Below are 26,653 nucleotides of genomic sequence, written 5' to 3'. Positions count from 1 at the left end.
TTCTTCACCACCCTGTCTACCTGTTGCCACTTTCAGGGAACTATGTGCTTGCACCCCAAGGTCTCTCTGCTCAAGAACACTCCCCAGGACCCTGCCATTCACTGTATATGTCCTACCCTGGTTTAACTTCCCAAAATGCATCACTTCACACTTGTCTGCGTTAAATTCCATTTGCCACTCCCTTGCCCACTTTCCCAGTTGATCTATATCTTGTTGTAACCTTAGACAACCTTCTTCACTGTCCACTATACCACTAATTTTGGTGTCATCTGCAAACTTACTAATCATTCCCCTTACATTCACATCCAAGTCATTAATGTATACGACAAACAACAGAGGACCCAGCACCAATCCCTGTAGCACACCACTGGTCACCGGCCTCCAATCTGAAAAACAACCCTCCACTACCATCCTTTGCCTCCTATCACCAAGCCAATTTTGTATCCAATTTGCTAGCTCACCCTGGATCTCATATGTTCCAACCTTTTGAACCAGCCTACCATGCGGAACTTTGTCAAAGGCCTTGCTAAAGACCATGTAGACAACGTCCATCGCCCTGCCCTCGTCAATCCTCTTGGTCACCTCCTCGAAAAACTCAATCAAATTTGTGAGACATGATTTCCAAAGCACAAAGCCATGCTGACTATCCCTAATCAGACCTTGCCTTTCCAGATGCATATAAATCCTGTCTCTCTGAAACCCTTCCAATAACTTTCCCACCACTGATGTAAGGCTCACCGGCCTGTAGTTCCCTGGCTTATCCCTGCTGCCCTTCTTAAATAAAGGCACAACATTAGCTATCCTCCAGTCTTCCGGTAGCTCACCCGTGGCTAACGATGATACAAAAATCTCTGCCAGGGCCCCAGCAATCTCCTCCCTTGCTTCCCATAGCATCCGAGGATACACCTGGTCAGGCCCTGGGGATTTATCCACCTTAATGCACTTCAAAACCTCCAACACAACCTCCTTTGTAATGCTGATATGCTCCAGGATATCAGTGTTCTCTCCCTTGAACTCACTAGCTTCCATGACCTTCTCCACGCTAAATACGGACGAGAAATATTCATTTAAGACCTCGCCCATTTCCCGTGGCTCCACACATAGATTGCCACACTGATCCTTAAGGGGACCTACTCTCTCCCTAGCTACCCTTTTACTCTTAATATACTTATAGAATCTTTTAGGATTCTCCTTTATCTTTTCTGCCAGGGAAATCTCATGGCCCCTTTTCGCCCTCCTAATTTCCTTCTTAAGTGTTGTCCTACATCCCCTATACGCCTCGAGGGACTCGCTCGTTCCCACTTGCCTATATCTGACATATGCCTCCCTCTTTGTCCTGACCAGACCCTCAATATCCCTCGTCAACCAAGGTTCCCTAAACTTGCCAGCCTTGCCCTTCCATCTAACAGGAACATGCCGGCCCTGAATGCTTCCCATCTCACTTTTAAAAGCCTCCCACTTGCCAGACGTCCCTTTACCTGTAAACAGCCTCTCCCATTCAACTTTTGAGAGTTCCTGTCTGATGCCATTGAAATTAGCCTTCCCCCAGTTTAGGACTTCAAGCTGAGGACCAGTCCTATCCTTTTCCATAACTATCTTGAAGCTAATAAGAGTTATGGTCACTGGTCCCAAAGTGCTCCCCCACTGCACATCAACCACCTACCCATCCTCATTTCCTAAGAGGAGGTCGAGTGTAGCCCCTTCTCTAGTAGGGCCATCCACATACTGCTTCAGGAAACTATCCTGGACACAGTTAACAAATTCTTCCCCATCTGATCCCTTAGCACTAAGGCAGTCCCAGTCAATATTAGGGAAGTTAAAATCACCTACTATTACTACCCTATAATTCCTACACCTATCTGTGATTTCCCTACATATATGCTCCTCCACTTCCCTCTGACTATTGGGGGGCCTATAGTATAATCCCATCAAAGTGATCACCCCTTTCCTATTTCTAAGTTCTACCCATATGGCCTTGCTGGACGTTCCCCTGGGATATCCTCTCTAAGTACTGCCGTGATGTCCTCCCTAATCAATAGTGCAACTCCCCCTCCTCTCTTACCTCCACCTCTGTCACGCTGGAAGGATTGGTACCCCGGAACATTGAGCTGCCAGTCCTGCCCATCCCTCAACCACGTTTCCGTAATAGCTATAATATCACAATCCCATGTACCGATCCATGCTCTGAGTTCATCTGCCTTACCTGTAAGGCTTCTTGCATTAAAGTAAATGCAGTTTAGCCTACCAGACCTTCCATGTTCCCTGTCCTGCCCCTGTCCGGCCTGCCTACTGGACTTGCTTGCTTTAACCTCTACATTTGCCTCAACTATCTCATCTGAGAGACAACTACTTTGGGTCCCACCCCCCTGCAAGACTAGTTTAAACCCTCCCGAGTAGAACTAGCAAACCTCCCTGCAAGGATATTGGTCCCCCTCCAGTTTAGATGCAACCTGTCCTTCTTGTACAGGGCACCTCTGCACCAGAAGAGATCCCAATGATCCAAGTAGCTGAAGCCCTCCCGCCTACACCAGCTCTTCAGCCACGCATTCATTTGCCTATTCCTACCCTCACTCGCACGTGGCACAGGGAGTAATCCTGAGATTACAACCCTCGAGGTCCTGCTTTTTAACCTTCTGCCTAACTCCCTATATTCACTTTGCAGGACCTCATCTCTCTTCCTGCCTATGTCGTTAGTACCAATATGGACCACGACCTCTGGCTGCTCACCCTCCCCTTTCAGAATGTCCTGCAGCCACTCAGAGACATCCTTGACCCTAGCACCAGGGAGGCAACATACCATCCTGGAGTCTCGGTTGTGGCCACAGAAATGCCTATCTGCACCCCTTATGATAGAATTCCCATCACTATAGCTCTTCCAACCCTTTTCCTCCCCTGCTGTGCAGCAGAGCCCTCCGTGGTGCCACGAACTTGGCTGTTGCTGCTTTCCCCTGGGAGGTCATCCCCCCCCCAAACAGTATCCAAAGCGGTATATCTGTTTGAGAGGGGGATGGCCGCAGGGGACTCCTGCAATACCTGCCTGTGCCTACTACTCTGTCTGGTGGTCACCCATCTCTTTTCTGCCTGTGCAGCCATTACCTGCGGTGTGACCACCTCACTAAACGTGTTATCTACGACTTCCTCAGTATCGCGGATGCTCCACAGTGATTCCCCCCGCAGCTCCAGCTCCATAATGCGGGTAGCCAGTAGCTGCAGATGGATACACTTCCTGCACACATGGTCGTCAGGGACACTGGAAGCGTCCCTGATTTCCCACATAGCACAGGAGGAGCATATCACGGGGCTGAGCTCTCCTGCCATGACTTACCCTTAGGTTAATTAGTTACTCCCTTAATTAAAAAATACTAATTACACTAGGGGCCTTGTTTTACCCACTTCAACCTAAAGTCCTTAAAAAAAAAACAATTTAGTAGTAGTCACCTTATCACCAGAGGTTTTTTTCCAACAAAAAAAAAAGTTCCCCTTTTTTTAAGATATTGTAACTGCTGCTACTCACCAACCTTGCAGCTCTGCTCTGATGTCACTGTTTGCCCTTTTTTTTCAAAACTCCGGCGCGCTGGAAGAGCTCCTCTCTGCTCCTCTCCCAGAAGGTAAGAGACTGGGCCTCAATCCTCAGGGTCGACTTATAGGCTCCGCTCCCAGCGTTCTCCCCACAGGTCAGCTCCGCTCCGCTCCCAGAAGGTAAGAGTCATCTTTTGCTGGTTTCTAAAATTTTCCCAATCTTCTGGCCTACCACTAATCTTTGCAACATTGTACACCTTTACTTTCAATTTGATACCATCCTTAACTTCCTTAGGTAGCCACAGGTAGTGCATCCTTTTCATAGGGTCTTTCTTTCTTGATGGAATATATCTTTGTTGAGAGTTATGAAATATCTCCTTAAATGTCTGCCACTGCTTCTCTACTGCCTTACCTTTTAACTTATTTTCCCAGTCTACTTTCGGCAACTCTGTCTTCATACCCTTGTAACTGCCTTTATTTAAGTTTAAGATGCTAGTTTCAGACCCAAACTTGTCACCTTCAAACTGAATGTGAAATTCTATCATGTTAAGATCACTCTTGCCTGCAGGATCCTTTACTATGAGATCATTTATTAATCCTGTCTCATTACACATTACCAAGTCTAAAATAGCTGGCTCCTGGGTTGGTTTCAGAATGTATTGTTCTAAGCAACTGTCCCTAATACACTCTATGAACTAATTCTCCAGGCTACCTTTGTCAATTTGATCAGTCCAATCTATATGAAGGTTTAAATTGCCCACAATTATTGCAATACCTTTCCTACAAGCCCTCTTTATTTCTTGATTTATATTCTATCCTATATTGTAGCTACTGTTAGGGGAACAATAAAGTAGTTCCATCAGTGACTTCTTTACTTAGCAATTTCTTATTTCCACCTAAACTGATTCTACATCTTTATCTTCCGAGCCTAGATCATTTCTCACGACTGTTCTGATTTCATCCTTTATTAACAGAGCTACCCCACCTCCTTTCCCTTTCTTCCTATCATTCCGAAATGTCAAATACCCTTGAATATTTAGTTCCCAACTTTGGTCACCTTGCAACCATGTCTCTGGAATGGCTATCATATCACACCCATTAATTTTTATTTGTGCTATCAATTCATTCAATTTGTTACGAATGTTGCATGCATTCAGATAAAGAACTTTTAATTTTTTCTTTTTGCCATTTTTTCCTAATCTGACCTTATTTGTTGGTGCACTCTTAAGTTTGTACACTCAGTCCTTTCCTGTCGCACTCTGGTTATCATTACCTGTATCGCTACCCTGCGCTATTGCCTTGTCCTTTCTTGTTAACTTACTAAATTTTCCCTCACCTGAACCCACCTCTCCACTATTTAGTTTAAAGCCCTCTCTATAGCCCTAGTTTTATGATTCGCCAGGCCACTGGTCCTTGCAACTCCCTCTTTCCACAGTGCTGCTGCCAGTGCCCCATGAATCTAAACCCATTTCTCCTGCACCAATCTTTAAGTCACGCATTCAACTCTGATCTTATTTTATTCATTTGTCAACTTCTTCCCAGAAAGTTGTCTGTCATGGATCTCAACCAGTCTGTCCTGTGCTACCCTTACACATTTCACATAGGTCAACTGCATCCTGTACATTATATTGGTCATCCATTTTCTTCTCCGCTTCCCTCTCCTACGTTTTCCATCGATCTTTCCTTCCTATAATTGTCTCTGTCTACCTTCTGCTCTAATGATGTGACTGAAGTATTGTATCTTTCTCTCTCTGATGTTATGCACTAATTTCCTCTTTTCTCCAGCCATTTCCAGCACTTCCTCATTAGTCTGTCTGTCTATAGGATATGCAGAACATCCTCCTATATGTCTACATCTCGAATGCATTCAGCTTATCAATAGTCTCTTTGTTTGTTATCCATGTCTCTGAGACATATAACACAGATGACAAAATGTAGCATTCTTTTCTTAAGATTCAAGTTCAGTTTCTTTGATGTTAACACGTCCTTCATTCTGACAAAGCTGGTCTTGGCAATCTCAATTATCCCACAAATCTCACCATCATATTTACCCTATGCCAATTCGCTCTTGGCTCAGGTACTAATCCAGATATTGTTACCTTTGTGGTTCTGCTTTTTAATTTGGCCCCTAGTTGCTCATACTCAGCAGAATCTCTTTCTTAGTCTGACCTATGTCGTTGGTACCCAAATGGACTACAACAACTGGATCCTTCCCCTCCCATTCCAAGTTTCTCTCCAGCCCCAAGGAGATGTCCTTAACCCTGGCACCAGGCAGGCAACATCGCCTTTGCCACTCGCGCTCTCGGCTGCACAGAACAGTACCTACCCCTTAACTATATTGTCCCCTACTACTTAATAAATTCCTTTTCACTCCCCCCACTTGGTGCTGTGGTCAGTTTGCTCTTCCTCCTTGCAGTCCCACATCTCGTCCACATAAGCTGCAAGAACCTTGAACCTTAGACAGTTCCCAGGGAGAGGAATAGAGGCGGGGTCGAGGGAACGGAGTTTGTAAACAGGACCAAAGACAATGGCTTCAGTCTTCTCAATATTTAATTGGAAGTAATTTCTGCTCATCGAGTACTGGATGTCAGATAAGCAGTCTGATAATTCAGAGATGGTGGTGGGGCTGAGAGAGGTAGTGGTGAGGTACAACTAGGTGTTGTCAGTATGCATGTGAAAACTGTGTTTTCAGATGATATCGCTGTGGGGCAGCATGTAGCTGAGAAATAGGGTATCAAGGATAGATCCTTGGGGCACATCAGTGGTAATGTGGGAATGGGAAGAATAGCCATTGCAGGTGATACTCCCATTACAATTAGATAGATAAAAATGGAACCAGACGAGTGCAGTCCCACCCAGCTGGACAATGGTGGAGAGGTGTTGGAGGGGAATGGTGTGGTCACAGTCACATAAGGTGTCCTTTGCAATTTTGATAAAGGTTGTGGCAGGGGCAGAGACCTGATTGGAAAGGTTTAAATATGGAGTTCCAGAAAGATGGGCATGGATTTGGGAGATGACAACACGCTCAAGGACTTTGGAGAGGGGGCAGTAGTTTGCAAGGATGGTGGGGTTAAAGGTTAGTTTTTTGAGGAGAGGGGTGATGACAGCAGATTTAAAGGAAAGGGAACAATACCTAAAGAGAGAGAACTGTTAACAATATCAGCTAACACGGGGACCAGGAGGAGAAGTTGGACGGTCAGCACTTTAGTGGGAATAGGATCGAGGGGACAGGAGGTGGGTCTCATGGACAAGATGAGCTCAGAGAGGGCATGAGGGAAGATAGGAGAGAAACACGATAAAGATGCGAGTTCAGGGCTAGGGCAAAGGGGAGCATTAGAGGACGTTTGGCCAGGTGGAAGGGAGGGAACGGCAGAAACAGCTGATCAGATGGTCTCAATCTTAGTGACTAAGAAGTCCAAGAGCTCCTTGCACTTATTGGAGGTGAGGGTGGAGGGGACAGGAATTTAAGAAAACAGCCGCTGTCTCCAATTTAAAATTCTCATCCTTGTGATCTAGTTCCTCCATGGCCTCACCCGCTCCCTATCTCTGTAACCTCCTCCAGCCTTAGAGCCCTTCAAGATATCTGCCCTTTTGCAACTCTTGCCTCTGCTGCATTTCACCCTCCCTTTGTCCACCACTGATGCAGTGCCTAAACCACTCCAACTCCCTCTTCTCCTTTAAGACGCTACATAAATTGGAGACATTGTAGGGACCAGGAGTCAATGCAGGTCAGGAAGGGCAGGGTGGTTAGCGATGAAACTTGGTGTGAGACAGGTAGAATAGTTATTAGTCACCAAGCTAGAGGGAAGGCGGGTAAAGGGTGGGACTGGTCGGTTAGACGGGTCATTCCAGTGTGAGTGGGTTAGAGGACAGGGGTGGGTGTGCACTGAGTGGCTCACTAGACTGTGTCTCTGTTTCTCTTGCAGGGCTGATTGTGTATTTGGGGATGATGGTGGGGGCCTTCCTTTGGGGAGGTCTTGCAGACAGAATGGGCCGCAGGCAGTGTCTGCTCATCTCTCTCTCGGTAAACAGTGTCTGTGCTTTCTTCTCATCCTTTGTGCAAGGATACGGAACCTTTCTCTTCTGCAGGCTTCTCTCTGGCATTGGGTAAGGTAGACCAGCTCTGCTTCCTTGCTCCTTTTCTCATGCTGAATACTGCACTGTGCTAGCCTGCTTGCTCTGATGGGAATTAACCTCCTGGACAGCCCCAGGCTGAAACCCACCTGCTGAGGTGAGGGGAATGGCCCATTGCTGTCACTGCTACACTGAAGGTTCACAATCGGTTTACAATGTTAATGGTCATCCCCAGTGACTCACTGAAAAAAATCCACTGCCCCTTGTGGTATTGTGGGGTGGGGTGGGGGGGGGCAGGTTCCAACCAGGGGTAACTCAATGACCTAGTTAGTCTCCGTACCTGGGTTAGAGAGGGGAGGTTCAGTCAGTGTTCCTGCTCCTGATCGCTGTCCAATGACTCCTGGGTTAGAGAGAGGGGGATATCAGCCAGGGTTCCTGCTCCTGATCACTGCCCAGTGACCCCTGGGTTAGAGAGAATGGAAATCAGCCAGGGTTCCTGCTCCTGATCACTGTCCAGTGACCCCTGGGTTAGAGAGAGGGGGAAATCAGCCAGGGTTCCTGCTCCTGATCACTGTCCAGTGACCCCTGGGTTAGAGAGAGGGGAAATCAGCCAGGGTTCCTGCTCCTGATCACTGTCCAGTGACCTCTGGATTAGAGAGAGGGGGAAATCAGCCAGGGTTCCTGCTCCTGATCACTGACTCCTGGGTTAGAGAGAGGGGAAATCAGCCAGGGTTCCTGCTCCTGATCACTGTCCAGTGACCCCTGGGTTAGAGAGAGAGGGGGAAATCAGCCAGGGTTCCTGCTCCTGATCACTGCCCAGTGACCCCTGGGTTAGAGAGAGGGGAAATCAGTCAGGGTTCCTGCTCCTGATCACTGTCCAGTGACCTCTGGATTAGAGAGAGGGGGAAATCAGCCAGGGTTCCTGCTCCTGATCACTGTCCAGTGACCTCTGGGTTAGAGAGAGGGGGAAATCAGCCAGGGTTCCTGCTCCTGATCACTGACTCCTAGGTTACAGAGAGGGGAAATCAGCCAGGGTTCCTGCTCCTGATCACTGACTCCCAGGTTACAGAGAGGGGAAATCAGCCAGGGTTCCTGCTCCTGATCACTATCCAGTAAATCCTGGGTTAGAGAGAGGGGGAAATCAGCCAGGGTTCCTGCTCCTGGTCACCGTCCACTGATCCCTGGGTTAGAGAGAGGGGAAATCAGCCAGGGTTCCTGCTCCTGATCACTATCCAGTGAATCCTGGGTTAGAGAGAGAGGGGGAAATCAGCCAGGGTTCCTGCTCCTGATCACTGTCCAGTGACCCCTGGGTTAGAGAGAGAGGGGGAAATCAGCCAGGGTTCCTGCTCCTGATCACTGTCCACTGATCCCTGGGTTAGAGAGAGGGGAAATCAGCCAGGGTTCCTGCTCCTGATCACTGTCCAGTGACCCCTGGGTTAGAGAGAGAGGGGGAAATCAGCCAGGGTTCCTGCTCCTGATCACTGTCCACTGATCCCTGGGTTAGAGAGAGGGGAAATCAGCCAGGGTTCCTGCTCCTGATCACTGTCCAGTGACCCCTGGGTTAGAGAGAGGGGGGGAAATCAGCCAGGGTTCCTGCTCCTGATCACTGTCCAGTGACCCCTGGGTTAGAGAGAGGGGAAATCAGCCAGGGTTCCTGCTCCTGATCACTGTCCAGTGACCCCTGGGTTAGAGAGAGGGGAAATCAGCCAGGGTTCCTGCTCCTGATCACTGTCCAGTGACCCCTGGGTTAGAGAGAGAGGGGGAAATCTGCCAGGGTTCCTGCTCCTGATCACTGTCCAGTGACCCCTGGGTTAGAGAGAGGGGGAAATCAGCCAGGGTTCCTGCTCCTGATCACTGTCCAGTGACCCCTGGGTTAGAGAGAGAGGGGGAAATCAGCCAGGGTTCCTGCTCCTGATCACTGTCCAGTGACCCCCTACAAGTAAGTGTGTGTCTGTCTCTAGGTGTGCTTGTGTGCATGTCTTATCTGTCTGTCTGTGCGCGCCATGTGTACATGTGCTGAGGACAGTACATGTTTATGCCTGTGTGTAAGTTCTCCCTCGGAGCTGAATAGATCCTGAGATTTCTGGCACAGGCACAATGGGCCGAATGGCCCCCCTCTGGGCTGTAGCATTCTAAGATTCTGTGATGCTGTGATAACGCTGAAGAGGCACAGTAGATTGGTTTGTCAACATGCCTCTTTCTCCCACTCACTCTAGAATCGGAGGTTCCATTCCCATTGTGTTTTCTTATTTCTCGGAGTTCCTGGCCCAGGAGAAGCGAGGGGAGCACCTGAGCTGGCTCTGCCTCTTCTGGATGATCGGGGGAATCTATGCCTCAGCAATGGCCTGGGCCATCATCCCTCACTATGGTAAGGACACCAACATCAGATCCTAGCCGTCAGACAGCAACACCGAGCCGGCTCTGGAGGGAGATATGAGGAAGGGGCAATGGCAAGATTATACAGGGGTTCAAATGCCAGTGTCATAGTCATTGTTTCTAAAACTGGGCTTAGAATGCCAGCTCCAGTTCTCAAGCACCAGACACACCACCAGTGTGCTCAACACAGATAACTCGTGCTGTACCGGCCCTGGGAGTGTTTGATGGGGACAGTGTAGAGGGAGCTTTACTCTGTATCTAACCCCGTTTTTTTTTAGGTGGCCTTTATACCCCAGGCCCCTTTTATATAATCTATGTCGAGGGGGCCTTTATTCCTCAGGCCCCCTTTATATACATAATTTTAAAATAACTTTATTAAAACCAGATAAATAAACAAAACTCAAATTAAAATGCCATTCTCGGCGTCGACAATGCACTCCAGTCCTTGCGGTGCCCACTGGTCGCGGAAGGCCTCAAGCGTACCGGCGGACACCGCATGCTCCTTCTCCAGGGACACCCGGGTGCGAACGTAACCGCGGAAGAGGGGCAGGCAATCGGGGAGGACGGATCCCCCGACGGCCCGCAACCTGGACCTGTGAATTGCCACCTTGGCCAGGCCCAGGAGCACACCGACGAGGAGATCCTCCTCCCAGCCCAAGCCCCTCTGCACTGGGTGCCCAAAGAGCAGGAGCGTGGGACTGAAGTGCAGCCAGAATTTGAGGAGCAGCCCCTTCAGATACTCAAAGAGAGGGGCTGTATCTAATCCCGTACTGTACCTGCCCTGGGAGTGTTTGATGGGGGACAGTGTAGAGGGAGCTTTACTCTGTATCTAACGCCGTGCTGTACCTGCCCTGGGAGTGTTTGATGGGGACAGTGTAGAGGGAACTTTACTCTGTATCTAACCCGAGCTGTACCTGTCCTGGGAGTGTTTGATGGGGACAGTGTAGAGGGAACTTTACTCTGTATCTAACCCGAGCTGTACCTGTCCTGGGAGTGTTTGATGGGACAGTGTAGAGGGAGATTTACTGTGTATCTAACCCGAGCTGTATCTGTCCTGGGAGTGTTTGATGGGACAGTGTCGAGGGAGCTTTACTCTGTATCTAACCCCCGTGCTGTACCTGTCCTGGGAAGCGAATCAGCATTGTGATATGTTACACTGAATCACTGCAGCTTGAGTTTGTGTGATTATGGTAAGTGCTGGTCTGCACTGTCGGAACACTGCACCCTTTTAACCATACGATGACATTTTAACTCTTTCCTTCTCTATCTCTATGTCTCACCCTCTCCTTCCTTTGAACTTTCTCCATCCATTGCTGTCTCTCCTCTCTGATGTACTTTTCTGCTAATTATCCTGCTGCAATCTTCCTTTCCACTGGCTTTTTACTCTCATCAACACTTCTGTTTTCCTGTACCATTTTAATATCACCCCTCCCTCATTTCCTCTCCACAATCCCACTCCCTCATTTACTCTCCACCCTCCCTCACCTCCCCCTTCCATCCCTATAACTCGCCACTTCCCCTCTCTGTCCCATTCCATCTCTTTCCCCCTCCCCTCCTTGCTCCATCTTTCTCACCCCCTTGTTCTCCTCTAACCCCTTGCTCACCCTTCTCCTTCCTTTCCTCCTCTTCATCTCTTCTCTCTCCTTCCATCCCTCTTCCCCTCACTCTCCTTCCATCCCTGTTTCCCTCACTCTCTTTCTACCCTCTTCCCCCTCTCCATCCAGGCTGGAGTTTCCAGATGGGATCAGCATACCAGTTCCACAGCTGGCGAGTCTTTGTCCTTGTCTGTGTCTTTCCCTCCGTTTCTGCGATTGTGGCCCTCAACTTCATGCCTGAGAGTCCTCGCTTCTACCTAGAGGTAAATACCCACTGTTTCCCTTCCTTCACTACACACTTGCTTGCAATCTTCAGCATCTCCCCCAGGCAACAGTCTGGCAGGAGACTTCTATTTAGTCCATGAACAAAGTATTGACTTAATCAACTATCATCTTTCCCTGCTGTATTACAGTGACACTGACCATTCCTCTGGATCCTGGGGCCAGACACAGACTGTTCCCCCTGGGTCTTTACTCTACTTAACCCCGTTTTTTGTTTTTTTTAGTGTTTGATGGAGACAATGTAGAGGGAGCTTTGCTCTGTATCTAACCACGTGCTGTACCTGTCCTGGGAGTGTTTGATGGGACAGTGTAGAGGGAGCTTTGCTCTGTATCTAACCACGTGCTGTTCCTGTCCCGGGAGTGTTTGATGGGACAGTGTAGAGGGAGCTTTGCTCTGTATCTAACCACGTGCTGTACCTGTCCTGGGAGTATTTGATGGGACAGTGAAGAGGGAGCTTTACTCTGTATCTAACCCCGTTTTTTTTTTTCTTTTTTTAAAAATCAAAAACAGATAAACAAAAAACTCAAATTAAAATGCCATTCTCGGCCGAGAATGGTATCTAACCCCGTTTTTTTTTTCAGTTTTTGAAGTTTATTTTAACATTTACAGATCAGTTTTCATCAACATTGACTGTCTGCAGACCTTTGTAGGACGTGACAGGAACATAGGTTACCAACGTGTAGAGTTTGTTAGGTGTATCCTCAGCTTCATTGTGTTTTCTGGATAAACGCACACGAATGCGATATGGAACGTGCAGTACCTGTCCTGGGAGTGTTTGATGGGACAGTGAAGAGGGAGCTTTACTCTGTATCTAACCCCGTGCTGTATCTGCCCTAAATGAAGAGAAGGTAGTTGTAATTTCATCCTGATGAGGTATGAAGCAAGATTGTGTGTCGATGTCCATCTTGGATTGACATCAGCGTGGCACGGGACATTCTGTCTCCAGAGCAGCTGGTGTTCGGGTACAAGCAAAGCGCCCTGGGGACATGCCAGTACAGGAATTGCTAGGCAGAGGGACAGTGATGAACTTGAATGATCCAAAAGGCTGAGAAGGGGAGTGTTTCATGGAGAGTTTCCCAGAATCATGACCTGTACTATCTTTTTTCTGACAGAATGGGAAACACGACGAGGGCTGGATGATTCTGAAACAGGTTCATGACACCAACATGAGAGCCAAAGGGTTCCCGGAGAGGGTCTTCTCTGTGAGTTTCTTATTTGTTCTCAATTCTCTTTACTGTTCTCCTGACTCACTGAGGTATGTTTGTACAGTCGTGGCAAAGTTAGCTAGCCTCATTCACCCAGTCCTAGCAGTGAGATTTCCCCTCTCTCTCAAACCCAGGGATCACTGGACATTGATCAGGAACATGAATCCTGGCTGATTTCCCCCCTCTCTCTAACCCAGGGATCACTGGACAGTGATCAGGAGCAGGAACCCTGGCTGATTTGCCCTCTCTCTCTAACCCAGGAGTCACTGGACAGTGATCAGGAGCAGGAACCCTGGCTGATTTCCCCTCTCTCTCAAACCCAGGGATCACTGGACAGTGATCAGGAACATGAACCCTGGCTGATTTGCCCTCTCTCTCTAACCCAGGAGTCACTGGACAGTGATCAGGAGCAGGAACCCTGGCTGATTTCCCCTCTCTCTCTAACCCAGGAGTCACTGGACAGTGATCAGGAGCAGGAACCCTGGCTGATTTCCCCTCTCTCTCAAACCCAGGGATCACTGGACAGTGATCAGGAACATGAACCCTGGCTGATTTCCCCTCTCTCTCAAACCCAGGGATCACTGGACAGTGATCAGGAACATGAACCCTGGCTGATTTCCCCTCTCTCTCAAACCCAGGGATCACTGGACAGTGATCAGGAACATGAACCCTGGCTGATTTGCCCTCTCTCTCTAACCCAGGAGTCACTGGACAGTGATCAGGAACATGAACCCTGGCTGATTTGCCCTCTCTCTCTAACCCAGGAGTCACTGGACAGTGATCAGGAGCAGGAACCCTGGCTGATTTCCCCCTGTCTCTAACCCAGAGATCACTGGAGCAGTGATGTTGATAAAGCCTTCACGAGTTGCTGCAATGTAGCCTGTAGATGGTACACACTGCAGCCATGGTGCACTGCTGGTAGAAGCAGTGGATGTTTCAGCCAGGGGTGGGGCTCCTGATCAAGCAGACTGCCTTGTTCTGGATGGTGCTGAGCTTCTTGAGTGTTTTGGCAGCTGCACTCATCCAGATAAATGGAGAGTATTGCACCACAGTTCTGACTTTGGCTTGTCAGTGGTGGAGAGGCTCTGTGAACAATTTGAAAGTCAAGTGCTGATTGCTATCTGATCTGTAGATTTACTCATTTATAGCCTTACAATAAATCGTGTTTGATCATTTTTCTCAAGCTTCACCATCTTTGCGTGCATTTTGAAGGATGAAGATTTATACCGTGGTTAATCATTTAATGTGCCTGGCAACAGTGCAAGGGGATGTTCAGCCACTGAACTCCTCTCCTGCACCTTTTACACTTGGAAGAAGAGTTTGGACTCTGGAGGCTCACCTGCCAAGGGCATCAGTTGAAATAGAGGTGATGAGTCAGTGCTCCGTTGAGATGTATCATCTTTCCTCTAGCGGCTGATGTTTTGTGTCTCCGCAGGTAACTCACATTAAAACCCCGAAACAGTTGGATGAGCTGATTGAGATCCAGTCAGATACAGGCACTTGGTACCGACGCTGGCTGGTCCGCTTCACCAATATCTTTCAGCAGGTACAGAACCCAGGCGCAGCCCTTATACATCATGTGGTGGGGCAGTGTATGTATCATTAGAACCTTTCCGTCTATGGGCTGTGTACCGCAGATAAGGGGGCAGCATGGACACAGACACAGTGTGGGACTAAGTCTGTTCTCTGTTCTTGTAGGTTTGGAACAACTTCCTGCAATGCTTCTCGATCAAGTACCGTCACACAACACTGCTTTTGATGGCAGTCTGGTTCACAATGGCCTTCAGGTATGTTTTCCCTCCAGCCCTGAGTATGTCGCTCATTAACCTGGAGTCGGTGCGTGACAGAGATCGGTGCTAACGCACCCTCTCCAAACACGCCCCCTTCCATTGACCCAGCCCTCCAGTCCTGTGCTACCTTTCAAATACTTCACTCCTGCCCTGGGAGTCTTTGATGGGACAGTGTAGAGAGAGCTTTACTCTGTATCTGACCCTTTTTTTTAAATATAAGGTGGCCTTTATAAACAGATAAATAAAACAAGACTCAAATAAAAATGCAATTCTCGGCATTGATGATGCACTCCAGCCCCTGCAGTGCCCAGCGGTTGCGGAAAACTTCAAGTGTACCGGCGGACACCGCATGCTCCTCCTCCAGGGACACCCGGGTGCGAACAAAACCTCGGAACAGGGGCAGGCAATCCGGGAGGACGGACCCCCCCCCGACGGCCCGCAGCCTGGACCTGTGAACTGCCACCTTGGCCAGGCCCAGGAGCAGACCGACGAGGAGATCCTGCTCCCGGCCCGCGGCCTTCCGCACCAGGTGCCCAAAGATCAGGAGCGTGGGAATGAAGTGCAGCCAAAACTTGAGCAGCCCCTTTAAATATGCAAACAGGGGCTGCAAACTTGCACACTATATGCACGTGGAACACGGACTCGTCTAGGCCGCAGAAATTACAGGTGGCCTGGGAGTCTGTGAACCTGCTTAAAAGTCTATTGCACGGAACTGCCCTGTGCAACACCCTCCACCCCAGGTCCCCGATGTAAAGGGGGAGGACTCCCACGTAGAGAGACCTCCACCAGGGTTTCCCCTCCCTGCCAGATGGCAACGCAGGCCGCCAGGGCGTGTCCGGCTGGCTGACGAGGGTGAGGAAGTGGAGAGTGTGCAGGAGCAGCCTGTATGGGAAACCCCTCCACGCCGATTAGAATGGCACGAAGGGCATTTCCGAGAGGTGGCTGGAGTTGTGTGGGACCGGCTCCCAAGAAGGGTTTTGGGGCCTGGGTCTGATGAGCAGTTCCGGACGAGCGGAGGTCAGCTCGGCTGGGAGCGTTCTGCGCTCACGAGCCCCCTCGTCACCTGCAGCGAGGGGTGTCCAGGGTGCTTCAGCTACTCCTCCGCCCATCGGTCTGTCCCCGGAGCCGGCCGCCCGGACAGCTGAGGCGCTGTTCGCCAGCGAGTGAGTGCCCTGACTGGAGGCGACAATGTACCAGACTCTGAATAGATCCCGGTAAAAGACAGGCAACTCCCTCAGAGAGGCACGGCTAATGTTCTCCGCCGGGAGCTGCGTGTTGTCTTGAAGGCAGTGACACTGACGGAAAAAATACATCACCAGCGCACACCATCTGGAAAGACGCTCGACGTAAAGGTATCTCTGCAGGGTCCGAAGGCAGAGAGTCGCAGCCTGGGTGCGGACACATACCAGCGACTGGCCACCCTCCTCAATCGGGAGACTCAGGACTGCGGCAGAGACCCAGTGCTTCCTCTTGCCCCAGAAGAAATCAACGAGCTGGATCTTGGTGGCTAATGCAGGGGGCGGGGCCAAAGTGACCAACCAGGACCACAGCATTGAGGCCATTTATGGTTTATGACCAGCACTCAGCCCCTGTAGGAAAGCACTCGGAGCAGTCCTGTCCAGCGCCCCAGCCGAGTGGTGACTTTTGCCTCCAACTCCTGCCAGTTTGCCGGCCAGGCTTCCTCAGCGGGGCTAAGGTGGACTCCCAGATAGAGGAGGTGCGTGGTGCTCCACACGAAAGGTGTCACCTCCTCCGGTAGGGAGTCCACCTGCCACTGACCCACCAGGAGTCTGGAACATTTCTCCCAATTGATCCTTGTGGAGGATGTGGCAGAAAACGTCTGCTGGCAGTCGCACATCCTCTGAAGGTCAACGGGATCTGTGACCGCGAGGAGCATGTCATTGGCGTAAGCTGAGAGGACGACCCGCATGGCCGGCCCGTGCAGAGCCAAACCCGTCAACCTCCTGCGAAGCAGGCACAGGAACGGCTCCATGCAGATGGTATACAATTGGCTGGACATGGGGCATCCCTAATGCACTCCTCTCCCAAAGTGAAGGGGTGCCATCAAGGACCCGTTAACTTTGACCAGACACTCTGTGGCAGCGTATAAAAGTTGGACCCAGGACACAAAATGTGGCCCTTGTCTGAATGCGCGCAGCGTCCCAAAAAGATATTTGTGATGCACCCAGTCGAAAGCCTTCTCCTGATTGAGGGAGAGAAATGCGACCGATTGACCAGTCCTCTGGGAAAGATGGAAGAGGTCCTGGACCAGGTGGACGTTGTCCTGGATGGACCGGCCCAGGACCGTGTAGGACTGGTTGGGGTGGATCGTGTGGGCCAGCATGGAGTCCAGGCGGGTAGACATAGCCCGGGCAAAGATCTTATAATCCGTGCTGAGCAGGGAGACCGGACGCCAGTTCTTAAGCAGGCGGAGATCGCCCTTCGGCAGCAGGACAATGACTGCCCTGCGCCACGAGACGGGCATCTCCCTGGTTGCCAGGCTTTCCCCCAGGACCCGCACGTAATCATCCCCTAGGATGTCCCAGAACGCCCGGAGGAACTCTACGGTCAGCCCATCCAGCCTCGGGGACTTGTCCCTCGAGAGCTGGTGGAGGGTGCCGGTCAGCTCCGCCAATGTGAGCAGAGTCTCCAATCCCTCGGCGCCCTCCGGGCTGACCTTCGGCAGGTCCTCCCACAAATCTCCTTGCGCGTCCTCGCTGGACGAATCCAAAGTGAACAACGCTCTGTAATAAGTACGGACCAAGAGACCCATTCCCTCCGGATCTGTGATGAAGGATCCGTTGTCGGCCAGCAGCTCAATGAGCTGCTTATGGAGCAACACCCCCTCCACCCCCCACCCCCCCCTGCCATTTTTCCAACGAGTGGCAGAAGGGTGAGGCGCGGTCCAAATCTTCCAGGATCTGAATCCGCGACCTCACATACACGCCTCGGGACCCTATGAGCTGCAGGTCCCTCTGCGCGCCCTTCTTCTCTCTCTACGCCTGTCACAGGGCCGGGTCGGCGATGGCATGACCGAGGCGGGACTATAAGTCTCTAGGTGCCCGATCTCGGCTTCCCGCCTCTTGGTCGACCCCTTCGCGTACTCCTGACAGAAGACACGGATGTCTTGCCCAAATCCCATCATAGCCTCAAGGAGGGGAAGCCCCCCTGCTTCCTTCTCCAGTCAGCCCAGAATTGACTGAACAAGTCCTGGAATCCCTCGTCCTCCAGTAGCCGGTTGTTAAAGTGCCAGTACGAGGACCCCACCCGCGTGCGGAGTGAACTCTGCCCACACCAGGTGGTGGTCCGAGCATGGCACCAGCCGTATGGAGGCCGCCGAGACGTGGGAGACGTATGCCTGTCAAAAGTAGAGGTGGTCGATTCGGGACTCTCCTCCAGACCTCCATGTGAAGGTGCTGGAGTTGGGATGGAGCACCTGGCCTTCCACTCTTCCAGCATTAGGAACACATTAAACTGGCACCTCTGAACCAGTTTCACGCCCGTGCCCTTTCCCACTTTCGAGGGCGGCACGGACAGACCGGATGATCAGCACCAGATTCGACCAACGGCTGAGGGCCAGCTGAAATTTATTGCAGCAACCCCTGCATGCCGCGAGGAAATCCTGGTGTTCCACCATGGGGATGACAGGAAACCCGGTGGGAGGCACGACGGACTCCACCGCCTCACTGACTATGGAATCAAGATTGTCCTCCGTGCCCCATATCGAGTCCGCATCCTCCTCCGGGTTATCACCTCCAGCAGCCGTCACACCCACCACACACTGTGGGGCGGACGTCCCAGCCACGCCAGCCGGTCCCCCCTCCGTCACGATCCCACCCCCAGGATCGATGGCGGAGGAGTTCTCTCTGGGTTCTAGAATGCAATTGGAGCCAATGGGCGCCAGCGGTTCAGGACCCCCCTCCACCTCCATCCCCAGGCCAATGAGCGGTCCAGGGGAGAATCATGTTCCCGACTCTGGAAATCCAGCCGGAGCCAGGACTGCAGGTGGAGAGAGGAAGCCATCTCCTGTCCCACCAATGCCCACCGGGCAGCATTTTCAACCATAGCTGGGTCGAGTATGTCCTGGTTGGGAGTGGATTTTGGATGGGAGGGTCGATCCTTTGGAGCCTCGCCCTCCCCTCAGGGCACCCGACCCAGTGGCAGAATGGGAGGCTTCTCCAGGAGCGTCCCCAGGCTCTCCCACCACAAGCAGGGCTCCACTTGCTTCTTCCAGAGGGGCTGCATGTACAGGGGTCTCCCCCTCCCCTCCATCCTGAGGGGTAGGGAGCTCCAACCCAAAGTTTACAGCCTTGATGCTGGTGGTGGCAGGGGGAACCTGGGAACCCGAACCAGGAGACAGCTCCCCTCCAATAGATGGGCCCTGCACCTCAAGACCCTGAGTTACCTCCTTGGAGGGATGCCTTCTCCTCTTTTTCCAACTTGGGCGCGGAGGCTCAGAGACCTCCATGTCATCAGAGGCCTCTGCACCCTCCTTTTGACTGGTCACCCTGGGACTGAGCCCAGCCCTGGGGCAGGTGGGTTCCCCATTAGCAGGCCTAGGGCTGAGCTCAGGTTGTGCCACGGTGTCCAGGGGATGCGCTTATTTTTCCTCCATGTCTTCTTTCCACTCGGAAGGGCACCCCACTCCCCACCGGAGGCCGTGAAAACCACAGCCTCCGGAACCGACGGAGCGATGTCTGTAGAAGGTATAGGGGGAGTGGGAGGAGGTGCAGTGGTGCCACACTGGGCCGCCGAGTTGGAGTTGGCAGCTGGGTGGTTGGGGCAGTTCTTACAAATGTGTCCCATCCCCTTGCAGACATGGCATCGCGCCCCGTCTGAGGTCCAGAAAACGTGGTAGGCTGTCCCCTGGAACTCCACCATAAAGTGGCCTCCAAGACCTCCTCCCACGTCAGCTGCATGAATAGCTGGCGGTGGAAGGAGTAGACATGTTGGAGGCTGTGCTCCCGAAGCCCAAGCGGGACTGGGGTGATCCCTGACCTTACCTTCCCCCAGATGGTGCATATGGGGAGGAGGAGCTCACTGGGAATGAAGGCTGAAACGTTTGATCGCACGATCCGCTGCGCTGTGGCCCCCAGAGGGTCCACCGGCAGGAAGGTCCCCCCCCCCACAGTGAGCCCCTTACTCAGGGCCAGGGACACCATCCGCTCGGTCTTCAGAAAGAACACAGCCTTCCCGTACATCTTTGGGGCTGCAACAATGGCCGTGGGGCTGACAACCTCGGCCATTGCCTTTTCGCAGGCCTCAATGGACATGTTGGGCGTGGGGATAGCTCTTCACCCCATGGCTGAATGTTATCAATTTAAAGGGTGATGGGGTCACGTGGGCAGCCACAGAGGCTGCAGCTGCATAGGTAGTAGAGGGCATCGCCACCGGAGATGAAGGGCTTGCTATGGGTCTAAGAGCTAAACCCACCCCGAATTGTAGGCGTGCAAATCGAATAACTTGAAAGATTCACCAGAGATACTGAATATATATAAAAACAACAAACAACAGGTTAGGGGAGAGGCTGAGGGTACTGAGGAAAGGGGAAGACAGGCTGTAATGGATGACTTGCTGTCGGGAGGTGGTGCACACAGCACACTTAAAACAGTCTTCGCCATTACTCTTGGTCTTTCGGTCTTCTGGTTGGGGGAGGTGTCTTCACCTGGGTCAGCTGAAACTGCCCAGGCACTATCTATCCCTTCCGTCTCTTTAGCCGGGCAGCTTCAGCTGACCCAGGCTGGGCAATTGGGATGGGGAGGGAGCTTCCCTGTGTGCTTGTTGCAACAGCACAGATTCCTGCTGAATTGGCAGCCACACCCCTTGTTGTTCCGGCCACTTGTTCCTCCCCCAACAGTCCAAAGCAAACTACTGGTGTTCAGCACCCACCTTTCAGACAAAGCCTTGTTTCCAACAAAAGGTCTCTTTCTTCACTGTAATGGTGATTGTTGCTGAAGCTTTCCCTCTGCAACCTCCAACTGCCACTAGCACTGTCAGCTGAGGCTGCAATCAGCACATCCAATCAAGCAAGATAAGGGCGGGAAAAATGTACCCAACGTCGCCCTCATCCTGATGACTACCTTCGTGTGTGCTGCATCAAGCTGTGTGTAGACCTCCAGTACGCAAACTCCAAGTGTCACTACGTGCTGAGGTTCTATCTGTCCCCGGTATTGTGAAGGATGAGCCTGGTCACATTGCCGTGGAACGCTCCATCCATTTGGACTGTGCCGTACCACCTATCCTTCGTGGAACAGTTTCTGCAGGAAAACACTTTGACCACCGATCCATCAGGCAGTGGTCTGCACGGAACGTCCTCAAGGCCCTGCGGAAAAAGGAGACGGTGGATCCTGTCGGATGGTTCCCCGAGCAGACCGCCAAAGTTATTTGGCGGAATGCCTCATCACCAGAACTTTCAAACAAGCACCAAGATGTAGCTTGGCTGGTGGTGAGAAGAGCCCTCCCCGTCAGATCTTTTTTGCATGCCCGAAGTCTCACCCCCTCCGCACAATGCCCTCGTGGTGGCTGTGGTGGGGAAGAGATGGTTGCCCACCTCCTTCTGGAATGTGTCTTTGCAAAGCAGGTGTGGAAAGAGATGCAGTGGTTTTTGACGAGGTTCATCCCAAGCAGCTCTGTAACACAGCAGTCTGTGCTCTACAGGCTGTTCCCAGGGACGCACACCAAGATAAACATCAACTGCTGCTGGAGAACTATCAATTCGGTGAAAGACGCCCTTTGGTCTGCCCGAAACTTGTTGGTCTTCCAGCGCAAAGAGTTGTCCACGACCAAATGTTGCAGACTGGCACATTCCAAGGTCCAGGACCACGTGCTGAGGGACGCACTAAAGCTTGGGGCAGCCACAGCAAAGGCTCAATGGGGAAAGACCACTGTGTAAGGTCCCCCCACCAAACTGAACTGAGGGGCTGGATCCATGGGAAACCCCTCAAACTGTATTGGGAAAATTTTCGTTTGCTGTAAAATGTATATGGCATGACAAATGAAATGGAAGGGTTGTGAGGCAGCTCATGATTGTATTGAAGGAAACTGATCATCTTTGCACTGTTTGTATTTTTTGACTTGGTGCTGCTTGAAACTGTTTGGGAATGTATTTTTTACAGATTTTTATGAATAAAGTATATTTTGGAAATAAAAAAAACCTCCAATCAAACAACAGCCAGCCCCATTTTTTTTCTTGTTTTTTGAAGGTGGCCTTTATACCCCAGGCCCCTTTTATGTATTTTATGTCAAGGGGGCCTTTATTCCTCAGGCCCCCTTTATATTCATTAAAATGCCATTCTCGGCGTCAATTATGCACTCCAGTGCTTGCGGTGCCCACCAGTCGCGGAAGGCCTCAAGCGTACCGGCGGACACCTTATGCTCCTTTTCCAGGGACACCCGGGCATGAACGTAACCGCGGAAGAGGGGCTGGCAATCAGGGAGGACGAATCCCGCACCCCCCCCACCCCCGATGGCTCACAGCCTGGACTTGTGAATTGCTGTAACTGCCCTAGGAGTGTTTGATGGGACAGTGTAGAGGGAGATTTACTCCGTATCTAACCCCGTGCTGTACCTGTTCTGGGAATGTTTGATGGGGACAGTGTAGAGGGAGATTTACTCTGTATCTAACCCCGTGCTGTACCTGTTCTGGGAATGTTTGATGGGGACAGTGTAGAGGGAGCTTTACTCTGTATCTAACCCCCGTACTGTACCTGTTCTGGGAGTGTTTGATGGGGACAGTGTAGAGGGAGCTTTACTCTGTATCTAACCCCGTACTGTACCTGTTCTGGGAGTGTTTGATGGGACAGTGTAGAGGGAGCTTTACTCTGTATCTAATCTGCTGCTGTGTCTGAAATGAAAATTGTAACCATTGCTCCAGCTGAGGTGAGTGACACATGCTGATCTAAGCTCTGTATTCCTCAGTTACTATGGGTTGACTGTGTGGTTCCCGGATATGATCAAACATCTGCAGATGATGGAGTATTCGTCGCGCACTAAAGTCTTCTACAAGGAGAAGGTTGAACATTTCACCTTCAACTTCACATTGGAAAATCAAATTCATAAGAATGGAGATTACTACAATGACAAGTGAGTGTCCAGGAGATTACTTAAAAGAGGATGGGCTTCCCAGGAGTTGTATTATTGTGTCACTGTGGCTACACATCCTGCCCTACAGCTGTGGGCACGGGCTGCCCTCTGGCACCTCCCCCAGAGTTGCACCATGTGGGGATGTCACACCTGAGCTAGCTCCTGCACACACCAGATGTGTCTGGCTGATCAGGATCAGGAACCCTGGCTGACCTCTTGCTCTCTACTTCTGTTCCTGGTGGAGACTGGCAAAGTGGGTGTGGATCAGGGTGTTCTTGGTCAGTGTGGTGTGGATAAACTCACGACTCATTCCGGGACTGCCTAACGTTATCTAGCTGTCTGCACTATGTTTCTTGTGATTTTTAGCACCGTCTCCTTAAGGCACAGTGATAAAATTATTCCCTGCGTACTGTGAGTTTGGCCCCTTTTGTTAAGATCCAATCATCTTGTTGTTCTGGGCAGGTTCATAGGGATGAAGATGAAATCGGTGATATTTGAGGACTCTCTCTTTGAAGAATGTTATTTTGAAGACATTACCTCCAGTAACAGCTTCTTCAAGAACTGCACCTTTATCTCAACAATCTTCTACAACACAGGTTCATCAGCTCAGTCCCCTGCTCCTTGTGACTGCCTACTGCTCGCTCGCACTCTCCCTCTGCTTCACTGTCTCGGAAGATGGTGGGGCGGTGGGAGGGAGGTGGGCATGAGAGTCTGATGATGTTTTTTTATCTGCAGTAACTCAGATGTGTGTGCTTTTGTGTGTATGCATTGGGGAGGGAGTGTGTCCAGGGCTCTCCCTACAGTTGAATGGGGGAGTGTAAGTGTCTGGATCTGTGGCTGAATGGGGGAGTGTGTATGTGTCTGGACCTGTGGATGAATAGTGAGCAGCTCCTGCAGTTTGCTTCAGTGCCCCAGGGATGGTTGCAGGGGGCTGAAAACAGGGGTGGTTGGAAGTTCAATCAGGATTCCTGCTCCTAATGATAATGCAGTGTATGTGAGACTATGGATAAGGACAGGATTGGTCTCTCCACATTGCCCATGTGGCTGAATATCCTGTGGAAACTTACTATTTAAATTGGGGGGCTGGGGGGAGATTTTCAGCTGTGTGGGGAGGTGAGGTATCCTTGCACTGCTGTGGTGATGAAATGTGTCATTGTCTATGTACAGATTTCTTTGACTATAAGTTGATGAGCTGCCGCTTGGTGAACAGCACCTTCCTACACAGTAAGGAGGGCTGTCAGCTGGACTTCAGTGATGATAACAATGCCTACATGATCTACTTCGTTAGTTTCCTGGGATCTCTGGCTGTGCTGCCTGGAAACATTGTGTCTGCCCTCCTCCTGGACAAGATCGGCCGGCTTAGGATGCTGGGTGAGTGGCGGGAGCAGGGAATGGGGGTTTGGGGGATCTTCTCTGATTCTTCCCGGCTCTAGGATTTTGGTTTTGTGGGGGGGGGGGGGGTGCTTGGCGCGGGGTAGATGGGCTTGGCAATTCCTCTCCACACCTCATTGGTGGGCCTGTACTGGGCTAGTAGAGTAATACAGTGTAATCCAGAAGGTTGTAACTTTGCCTGAGTCCTGTGTGTAACTGCACCCCTGCTCTTTCTCTCTCTCACCAGCCGGCTCCAGCACACTCTCCTGTATCAGCTGCTTCTTTGTGTCTTTTGGTAACAATGAGTCTGCGATGATTGCACTGCTGTGTCTGTTCGGGGGAGTCAGCATTGCTTCGTGGAATGCACTGGATGTCATAACGGTGGAACTGTATCCCTCTGATAAACGGTACGAGTGAGCCTCTCTCAGCTCTCCTGGCAATACTCCCTTTCATTTTTCATTGTTAGGCGCAAACTGTTTGTTCCCGCGTGGTACACTCGATTGCTGTGCAGCTTACAGGGAACGTTGGGATCCCAGTCTTGTGCCGCTCCCTGTTTTCCAGTGTTGCCGGTCTCTCGCCGCTCCCTGTTTTCCAGTGCTCCCGGTGTCTCGCCCCTCCCTGATTTCCAGTGCTCCCGTTTTCTCGCCCCTCCCTGTTTTCCAGTGTTGCCGGTCTCTCGCCGCTCCGTTTTCCAGTGCTCCCGGTGTCTCGCCGCTCCCTGTTTTCCAGTGATCCCAGTATCTCGCCCCTCCCTGTTTTCCAGTGCTCCCGTTTTCTCGCCCCTCCCTGTTTTCCAGTGCTCCCGGTGTCTCGCCGCTCCCTGTTTTCCAGTGATCCCAGTATCTCGCCCCTCCCTGTTTTCCAGTGCTCCCAGTATCTCGCCCCTCCCTGTTTTCCAGTGTTGCCGGTCTCTCACCGCACCCCGTTTTCCAGTACGCCTGGTCTCGCGCCGCTCCATGTTTTCCAGTGCTGCTGGTCTCCCTGGTGTTTCAATTGGTAACATGTTTCTTTTGTATCCTGGCAGGACCACGGCCTTTGGATTCCTCAACGCTCTGTGTAAGCTGGCGGCTGTGCTAGGTATTAGCATATTCCAGTCCTTTGTGGGAGTGACGCGAGCAGTGCCCATCATGCTGGCCTCCATCGCCCTGGCTATGGGCAGCTACCTGGCTTTAAAACTGCCAGAGACTCGCGGCCAGGTGCTGCAGTGAGTCTGGCTCTGGCTAGAGCCCCTGTAGTTGTAGACACTGTGACTCATTTTTCTCCCGTTTTTCATATTGTTCTTGTACGTCTTCCCACATGGACAAAGAAATAAAACTCTATAGCGCTCATTACCAGCTCCTGCGGGAGATGTAAATACAAATCCTCCTTGTATTGTGTACACAAGTCTCACTGTACAGATCACAGTTGGTCTGATATAAGTCAGGATCCTCGAGAGCCCCACCCCATAGTTGAAAGTGACCCGACCACCCACAGAGCACAAATCAACCGCATCATTTACCTGCCGTGTGATCCCAGCTGCAGTGTCAGTTTGAACTGTAAATACAGCGTGTAAAAGTCAAAAATGGCCGAGGGTCCAAGCCCCATCCTGTTGAGGCATAGTTTACCAGGCCCTGATTATGTGATCTGTACAGTGACCCAGCTTTTCCATTTCCTGGTATCAGACAAACTTTGTGCAATTTCTAGGTGTAGGTGTCCAGAGTGACCTTTTCCTGTTAGATTCAGTACAATAATCCAGTCCGAGGGTGAAGCACTGGGCCAAGTGGGTGCAATGGAAGAAGAGCAAGAATTTACTCCTCTCCACTTCTAACTGGTAGTTACTATAACTTGGCAGGGTTGGAGGGAGGTGCAGGGGATCAGTCACTAATAAACCCTTAACCAGACCCAAACAACAACCAATCCCTAACCAGTCCCAACTAATAATCAGAGACTAAACAGACCCATTCAGCCCCTGGAGTCTAGTTACGGGAGAGCCCTGGGCTGGCACTGACTGTCTTGCTGCAGACCTTTGTATCCTCAGGGCAGGAAAAGAAAAAATTGAAAATCATTTACAAATTAAAATTTCAAAATCAGAACCCTGATTGCAAAATGTGCATTTTCAGCAAATCTGAAGCCGGTCCAAATCAAAACTCCTCCCCCTTTCCCATCCCTCACCCCTTGTCTCCCCATTTACCGCCCTCTCCCCGCCCATGGTGCTCACTTAAGTAACCGTAGGCCAATGTAGTGACAATCAGTGGCTCTGTGACTGTTGTACGGAGTGACCCGTTGTCAATCGCCAAATATTTTTCTACTTTGCGTCTCGTTTTAATTTTCTGGTGAGAGATTTGTTCAGACTTGTGAATACTGTAGATTTAGAAACCA

At 51.0% G+C, this 26,653-nt stretch overlaps 1 protein-coding gene across 1 annotated transcript in view; it reads left to right on the top strand.

The window, feature by feature from the left end:
* sv2a (synaptic vesicle glycoprotein 2A) overlaps positions 1 to 25,503 on the top strand; it is a 30,949-nt gene extending 5,446 nt beyond the window's left edge. Inside the window, exons 2-12 of the mRNA XM_068022819.1 lie at positions 7,446 to 7,626; positions 9,810 to 9,961; positions 11,694 to 11,827; positions 12,960 to 13,049; positions 14,488 to 14,598; positions 14,751 to 14,839; positions 22,760 to 22,924; positions 23,387 to 23,520; positions 24,092 to 24,295; positions 24,543 to 24,702; positions 25,320 to 25,503. Coding sequence (XP_067878920.1) covers positions 7,446 to 7,626; positions 9,810 to 9,961; positions 11,694 to 11,827; positions 12,960 to 13,049; positions 14,488 to 14,598; positions 14,751 to 14,839; positions 22,760 to 22,924; positions 23,387 to 23,520; positions 24,092 to 24,295; positions 24,543 to 24,702; positions 25,320 to 25,503 — 1,604 coding nt within the window. The remainder of the gene's footprint in view (positions 1 to 7,445; positions 7,627 to 9,809; positions 9,962 to 11,693; positions 11,828 to 12,959; positions 13,050 to 14,487; positions 14,599 to 14,750; positions 14,840 to 22,759; positions 22,925 to 23,386; positions 23,521 to 24,091; positions 24,296 to 24,542; positions 24,703 to 25,319) is intronic.
* Positions 25,504 to 26,653: the final 1,150 nt, after the last annotated feature.

Source organism: Heterodontus francisci, chromosome 46, assembly GCF_036365525.1.
Source record: "Heterodontus francisci isolate sHetFra1 chromosome 46, sHetFra1.hap1, whole genome shotgun sequence".
Lineage (NCBI taxonomy): Eukaryota > Metazoa > Chordata > Chondrichthyes > Heterodontiformes > Heterodontidae > Heterodontus > Heterodontus francisci.
Note: the sequence above shows the minus strand (reverse complement) of the source record. Positions and strands in the feature narration are given on the sequence as shown.